Source organism: Rhagoletis pomonella, unplaced genomic scaffold, assembly GCF_013731165.1.
Source record: "Rhagoletis pomonella isolate Grant_MI unplaced genomic scaffold, Rhpom_1.0 Rhpom_scaffold_00012, whole genome shotgun sequence".
NCBI lineage: Eukaryota > Metazoa > Arthropoda > Insecta > Diptera > Tephritidae > Rhagoletis > Rhagoletis pomonella.
The window spans coordinates 15,262,739-15,270,553 of record NW_023458566.1 but is presented as its reverse complement, the minus strand read 5'-3'; the positions used below and the strand labels follow the sequence as shown (position 1 = coordinate 15,270,553).

At 39.9% G+C, this 7,815-nt stretch overlaps 1 protein-coding gene across 1 annotated transcript; it reads right to left on the bottom strand.

Annotated features, from left to right (window-relative positions):
• Positions 1 to 681: 681 nt before the first annotated feature.
• LOC118747927 (fork head domain-containing protein crocodile) lies at positions 682 to 3,952 on the bottom strand. The gene is made up of 2 exons (XM_036482160.1): positions 2,006 to 3,952; positions 682 to 1,966 (listed from the first exon to the last, which is right to left on the bottom strand). Exons 1-2 carry the CDS (start codon positions 3,135 to 3,137, stop codon positions 1,497 to 1,499), a joined length of 1,602 nt encoding a protein of 533 aa, XP_036338053.1. The 5' UTR covers positions 3,138 to 3,952; the 3' UTR covers positions 682 to 1,496.
• Between the last annotated feature and the right edge of the window lie 3,863 nt (positions 3,953 to 7,815).

Sequence of the window (7,815 nt, the reverse complement as noted above, 5' to 3'; positions counted from 1 at the left end):
ACAGGTTTTTTAGAGTGTATTTACAATTTACGCGATTTTTTTTTGAGTTTGTACTATTAAGCATTTAAAATTCATTTCAATATGGATTTTATGTTGCAATAAAACATATTTGATATAAAGCAGAAAGGAATGCCTTTGTGGAAGGCCTTTTGGAAAGACTTTTAATTCCCACATTTTTCCACAAGGTTAATAAAATTAGATTTCGGAATACATAGATGGTAAGAAAATCCAATTTTCGTTGAGTTCCATATGCGAAAGCAGCACGCTGGCCTCATCGCTAGCCAATCAAGACCACTTCTTGCTAGCTTAAGGCGATATCGTAGAACTCATTTGTTGACACGCATGGCGCAACTAATTAATGATCTGTTTAATACAACATTCCTGTGTAAATGAAACCAGTAATTTGTTTGCAATATTTTAGCTTAATATGTTTTGTGTTGTATTTTTCTTATACTCGTATGTATATTGTATTTTCTTCAATCCATTTGTGCATAGATTTTTTTTTTCTAAATATTAAATTCGTTATTTTGATTAAATTACTTTGAAATTGCTTATATGTAACTATATAATTGTAATGGTAATAGCGTAAATAATTATTGTTATTGCTACATATTATTCAAAAGTTAAATTTAATATATTATTTTACAAACAATCACTTATTTAACTGTCTATATGTATCTATGTATATACGTACGTATGTATGTATGTATGTTAGTTAAAAATAAAAGGCTTAAGATTTTATTTCGAATGCATCACAAATTTTCTTTGCTATTCGCTAAAACTTATCAGCTGAATAAATTTAAATATTTTCTTCGCTTAAAATACAACAACAAATGTGTTTATACATACTGCTTTTGTATGCTAATTCACACATTCAATTTTTTTTTTTTATTAAACAATTATTTTAATTTTACGCTTTTTTTTAGCGCGTTGTAGCTTTTTCTTTGTAATAAAGTGACTAAAAATAACAAGGTGACTATGCAAATAAATTATTCGAACAAATGTTAATGCACATGTGAAATGGATGCCAAGTGATCGCAATTGAGAAATGGGTAAAGGTTAAGGAAAATATTTAAAGTGGAAAAAATTTACGAAATTTATCTACGATCGTTTGGCTTGCAAATATGTTTAAATAAAAAATTCTCTCCATAAATTTAACACTTAGAATGTAAAATCGTATACCTTAGTTTGTTTTCTGAGAATGACTACTAAAAGTAATTAAAGATCGTTGTTATCAAATTGTTGTTAGTTAAGTACCGAGATGAGTGCTGAAGAGTCTGCTGCGACTGTCGATTCAAATGAATTATATCCGAATATTCGTCTATCCGTCGGTCGCACAAATGCATTGCTTGTCGATGCGAATGGCAAGAAGCTCCGCTGAAACACGCGTCACCGCGTTGTTATCACCACCGGCACATCTGGCCGTCTTCACTTGCTACCCCAACTGCAACCATCAGCACCTCAGTTGCCCACTCACACCTCCGCCGTCAACCATCTTAGACGCCATACTTAATGCCATAGTCTTGGTAGTGGCTCACGTGCGAGCGATAATGACTTAAGTTGCTTAGATTACTCAGATTTCCTAGATTCCCGCTTAGATGGTGATGGTGGTGATGATGATGGCTGCTGATCACCGACGCTGCCGCTGCTGCTGACGCGGCCGCTGCGCTCGCGCTAGACGGCGGGCTGGCGGATTGAAGGCTACCATTCGGACTGCCCGTGTCCATTTGGCACGGCTGATTCTGCTCGAAGAGCATATCGCGGAAACCCAGCGAAGTGTGTCCGGTGACAACGCCGCCGACAATAGCCGACGGACTGCTGGTAACCGTAATTGCCGATGCGTGGTTGTGATTGCCAACGAGCACGCCACCAGCTGAGCTGTTATGGTTATGGTTATGATTATGATTGCTGTTGTTGTTGTTGTTGTTATTATTGTTGTTGGGCGTCCCAGCATTTGTAGAGCCACCTGCGCTTCCGCCGCTGCCACCGCCACCGCCACCGCCACCGCCACCACCACCGCCACCATTGCCAATTGGCTCAGATGGTGGCGTTTCAGGTGTGTACCAGCCGCCGTGTGTGGGTCCATGTGGCGTAGAGATCGTTGTGGGCGATGCACCCGACGATAAGGTGGTTGTGCCGCCCAGCTGTATGCCCGCGTGCCCACCCGGCGTTAGCGGATGCGTATGCGTGACGGCGTGGGCGACATGATGATGACGCAGTTGGGCATGGTGCGCGGCGGCGGCATGATGGGCGTGCATTTGCGTTGAGGCGACAGTCAAATTATCCTCGTTCAGGTGATAGGGATAGGCGCTGTGGTGTATGCGTGGATTGTAGACGTTCATCAGTGAGTCGACGGTGAAGCCGGCATGCTCCACCGAGCCGGTAAGATGATTCATTTGCGCCAAGCTATCGTGGCATGAATTCAGCATAGCGGTGCTCAGTCCAGTGTGCATGTCTTTGCCGGTGAGGCAACCCAGTTCCATGATCGGTTCCTTCTTGAAGTGAGCATGGGCAGCCATGTGCTTGTGGTCCAAAATGCCATTTGTCATCAGTTTGAGCGGCTTGATTTCGGCCAGCTTTTCATTCATCATCGCCTGTCGCTTCATGGCCTCCTCCTTTTCGCGCATCACATCCTTCTTCTTGAAACGGCGACGCCGTCGCAAAAACGAGCCATTGTCGAACATGTTGTACGAATCGGGATCGAGCGTCCAATATGAGCCCTTACCGGGCTTCTTATCGTCGCGCGCCACCTTCACGAAGCACTCATTCAAGCTGAGGTTGTGTCGTATAGAATTCTGCCAGCCCTGTTTGTTGTCGCGATAGTAGGGAAAGCGCTCCATTATGTACTGGTAAATGCCATTCAAGGTGATCTTTTTGTCGGCGGAATTCTGAATGGCCATGGCAATGAGCGCGATGTAGGAGTAGGGCGGCTTGACGATCTCCTTATTTTGGTGGGGTGCGCCCAAACCGTAAGCGCTCGCCGGGTAGGAGTAGCGCGAATACTGATCGTACGCGTAATGGGCAGCGGCGGCCGCCGAGGCAGTTGTCATAGCGCCGGCAGTTGCGGCGCTGGGGTAGCCGGCGGTCTGCGCGTAATGGCGGGAGAAGGAGTTCTGATCGCTAAAGAGCGTATGCATTGCGGTGGCCGGTTTGTTTGTTCAATAATTGAGGTGATGAGTCTCAAGCGGAATTTGATGAGTTTGGCTATCGGCCAGCGCGTCCCTTTTGTTGAAAGTAAAAATTCACTCAACTCGAAGCAAATTTGCTATGGTTTATTATTAGCACAGTTTGGTTTATAAAAATAAAATTTCAAAATATTTGCTTAAGTTTTTGTTCTTTTTTTTTTTTGCGAATGTTACACGCACAATTTAGCTTGCTGTTTTTGTTTAATTTTGCCGCATCGGCATGTCGCGCGCGTATTTGTTTGCGCTAAACGCAAGTCCTATTCGCTAAACTCTTTATTTGCTTAGCAAATATTTACTTAATTTCACTTGTTTGTATTTTTTAAGTAAACTCCGGTGCTAAAGACGTGCGCGCAGCGTCGCAGGTTCTTGACGCGTCTGGCCAAACACTCACCGAACTGGGGCGCTTGCCGCATCACACATACATATGTAGATGTGCCTCTTTTGCGATTATTTATTTGCTTTTTTTTTGCAGTTAAAATGTTATTTTATTATTTTTACGCGTTTCACTAAGTCAGCGTCACGAACGGACACAAAAACAATTAGCGACGAGACTTTAAAGTGACATGGGAAGTAGTCACACCGCGCCGCGCCGCACAGTGGTTGTCGTTAATATACAGATAACTTTTCAATATTATTTTTATTTCCCCCTTCCACTTTTAGAGAAGCTGTTTGTCCACTTCTTGTTGCCTTGGTTGGTTTTTTTTAATTTCTCTATTTTTATTTTCTTTTCTGACTACAGCACTTCACCGAGCTCAGCGAACCGTTCGGGATAGTAACACGTCAGATACTGAATCTGTAGCTGAAATAACATTCACCTCGAGTCTGAACGCAACGAACAGCAGCAAGGAGTAGTGAAGATGCGCGTACAAGCGGGGCAGGGGAAGGAGCAAAGAGGCATATACCGAAAACGCACGCACGCACACACGCGCGTATGCTATGCGTCGGAACGGTGGATTGCCTTGCCTGAATGGCTGGATTTATGAAAATTTGTGTTCATGTTGCTGTTGTTGTTGTTGTTGCGCGCGCATGTGGGTGTGTGTTTGTGTGTGTGTCGTGGCGCACCCACACTTTGCGGCATTAGTATTGGTGCAAGAGCTCTTGCGCTCTACTCTACTCTCAGCGCGTCTATGTGAAAGGCAATGAATGCAACATCTAGTATTTATGTGCGTGTATATGTGTGTGTGTATCTATGATTGTGTGCACGCATGCAACTGTTGTTTTTGTGAAAATCCACCATCCATCCAGAGACAACAACTACAAGTACCACTGCCACCGGTTCCACCACCACCAACATCCCCATGCGCGTACATATGTAGATACATGCATACAGCTTATGAAAACAACCAACTAATCAGGAGGTTGCAATGTACTGGAGTATGTGCGTACGTGTTATACCCCTGCAGGAAATGTATCTAACTATAAGTTGATTAGGAAGGAGCTAAAAGTCGCTATTATCTGTACATTTTCTTTGACGAACGCTAACTATATTTCCATGGCGATGACCGCTAAATAGTCAGGGGTGGTTACCTCTGCATTTGATGTAACTAACTTTTAACTAACTACTTTTGGACATAAAATCTCAAAAGGTAAACCAAAATATTTTTTATATTTTTTTTATTTTTTTTCTATTAACTTTATTTATTTTATTACATATTATATTTGTTTACATATTCTGCTGTAGGTGGTCTCATATTGGAACTCCATCAGACATCACTTCAAAATGATAATATGAATGATTTATTTGTCCTCAATTCGAAAAAGTATTTGCGAAGTGCAGAATATTTAATTAGAAATGCGTTTAAAGAAAACAATATCCTGCATTACTTGTCAACTAGTTTCAAGTGAGCTTTTTGCAGCTAACTACAAGTTATATATTTTATAGAAAACCCTCAAAAAAACTATTTACAAGTGGGTTATTTTTTATCAATTGATAATTTTTTTCTGCAGGGACGCTTGCGCGCAGGGGTGTTTGCGTCTGCCTGCATGTGTGTGTGTGTTTATTATTTTACTTTGTATTAGTGCCAGTCAGAAAGTGAAGCCTCAACCATTTAGCGCAATAGCAACACTTTAGTATTTGTGTAGGATGGAGTTCATGTCGTTATGTATATATGTGCCTGTGTAATTGCAGCTTGCATATATGCAAGCGCATACACATATATATGTATTTAGATACATAGGTGCTTGAATGTGCGTTGGGTTTTTTCCCAGCAAATTTGTTGTTATTTACCAGCTGCTAGCAGCCACCTACTGCTTTTTTACGATCGACTCTTGCATTTGTTACTGTTGTTGTTGTTGCCATCCAACCCATCTAGTGCATTTGTGCTTTCTTGTTGCTTTTGTTGTTGTTTTTACTAATATTGTTTCTGCTGTTATTGCCACTTAGCACCCGCCATCGGCATCATTCATTCATTCATGCATAGCAGAACAGCAGGCGGCGTTTAAATTTTTAATGATTTTCAGTCAAGCAGCCAGCGAGTCAATCAGCTAGAGAGAGATGTGGTGCGCCTATGCGACAAAATTAAAACAAAATCACAAAGATTTTGGTTTTTTAAACCAAAAAAAAAAAAAACAAATAATATTTTTTAATAAGACCTGAATATTGGGTGTTCGATTATTTGGAATTTTTCGAAAACCGGTTTTAGAGTTATGTATTTGAAAAATTGCAATTTGAAATAAACCGGTTATCACTTTGAAATTAAGAAAAAACCGTAGTCCAGTGTTTAGATGTTCCTACTACCACTCGGGAGGCCCATGGTTCCATTTCAGGTTCCAGCTACATCAAACCGCGGTCGGCCCGAGGCAGAAAATGGCAAACCTCCGGGTGTAGATACTTCTGCCATTAAAAAGCTTCTTCGGAGTTAGAAAAAAAGTGTAGATTTCTCCATTTGTGTCACAACTTCAAGAAGCAGAACACGAATTGAAGGAGAAGCACGTCCAAACACATAGAAAATGCATAACCGATTATTCGAATCAATACGATATAATTTTAAAACTATTTAGGGGTTTCCCTTAAACTGCAAACAGCCTTGAAAACTTTGAAAAACTCAAAATTTTTTTATTGAGTCGTCAAGATTTGTAGGAAATGAATAAAACCGATTTGTTCGATGGAAAAAATTCCGGTTTATTCGATATTCGAAAAATCAATATTTCAAAAAAACCGCCTATAGACATCCAAGAAACCCGCTGGAAACCGGTTTGGTAAAACTGCGTCAATAACCTTAGTCATTATTGATCAAAGTTTCTGTCACATTGACAAATGTTAATTTCAGGCAGACCAATTCTACCACTTAGAATTTGTTGCTTTTTTTTAATTTCCAAAAAAAAAAAACGCAAAAAAATATTTGTCCAAAATTTTGCTTTATAATTCATGTTGATAAACTCGTCTTATGCTCCATTTCTTAAATTTTTTCATTATACGAGTACCGCTCCTCTCCCATGCTGACCACTTCCCCAAATAGCCTGATTTCATTCCTAATTAGTTTATGTTCCATATTCGTAAATTAAACACTTTATTTGTTGTTGCATGATTTAATTATTTGCTGGGTTTTATTAGTGAGGCCACTTTGTTTGTGCACTTTGTTATAGGTAGGTAGTTGTTGTGAATTTGGCTGCAACCCATTGGAAATAACAAATCTCACTTACTTAGCTGCCATTTACAAAACACAGCTGCTGCCGAATAATTCACTTCATCTTTTCCACCGCAGACCTCATCGAGCACAGTCACCAACATTTTATTCACTTCGCGTTCAGAAGTTGCGAATGACAGCTAACCCCGGCAGGAAATATTTAAATTAATAAAATCAATTTAATTTTGAGTTTTCTTACGTTTACGAGAACACAATACCGCTTTACCACGGCACCTCAATTACGTATTTCGCTCCCTCAGTCGCGAGTCAATTCGCACTCCAGTTACCCTTCGAATTACGTAATTCGCCATACAAAATTTTGAGAGCGAATTACCTCATTTGTTGGTAATTCAAATCCAATTACCACGCGAGTTACGTACAAATCGCTGCCGTTTCTATTTTTAATCGGAAATTTTTTGAAACCAGTTCACAAATCAAAACTGGCACTTTGTCTGAGCACTAAAAGTATACATCACGAATTTAATACATAAATTTGTTTATTTTTACCAATAACTTACATTTTGCATAAATTTTGTACTAAAAAAAAGCACAGATAGAGAACTGTCAAAACGATTTAAGAATGTACTCGTGTAAATGTGGTATCGCGATCGTAATTGGGGGAACGAACAAAGTAGTTCACGTTGCCGTGGGAAAGTGGTATAACTCTTTTTGGCTCTCTTTGGCTTCACCAATTGGTGAAGCACACAGTTTTGTACGAGTATTTAAAAGTTTTGTTTTTTTTCAAAGTTGCTTAGAAAATATTTCAAATATTTATATTAATTCATAATTCATTATTCATTGGTAAATTTTCCTGCTGGGGGCTTGTACGTTTGTATTAAGCTGAACAAAAAGCTCGGCTGTATATGTATATGTACTTATAATGATTGTTGTTGTTTCCATGTTTGTTGAACGCATGCATTTGTGGTGTATTTTCATTGGACGGCATTAGGCATTCAAATTTTCCATCGGATTTTCTTCTTTCTCTTTCACGTTATTTTGGAAGC

Bases quoted from the DNA above. Each gene is read 5' to 3' on its own strand.
- LOC118747927 (XM_036482160.1), bottom strand. From the start codon at position 3,137: ATGCATACGCTCTTTAGCGATCAGAACTCCTTCTCCCGCCATTACGCG. The intron at 1,967-2,005 runs GTGGCGGTGGCG...GCGGAAGCGCAG, and splicing joins TGGTGGCGGTGGTGGTGGCG to GTGGCTCTACAAATGCTGGG.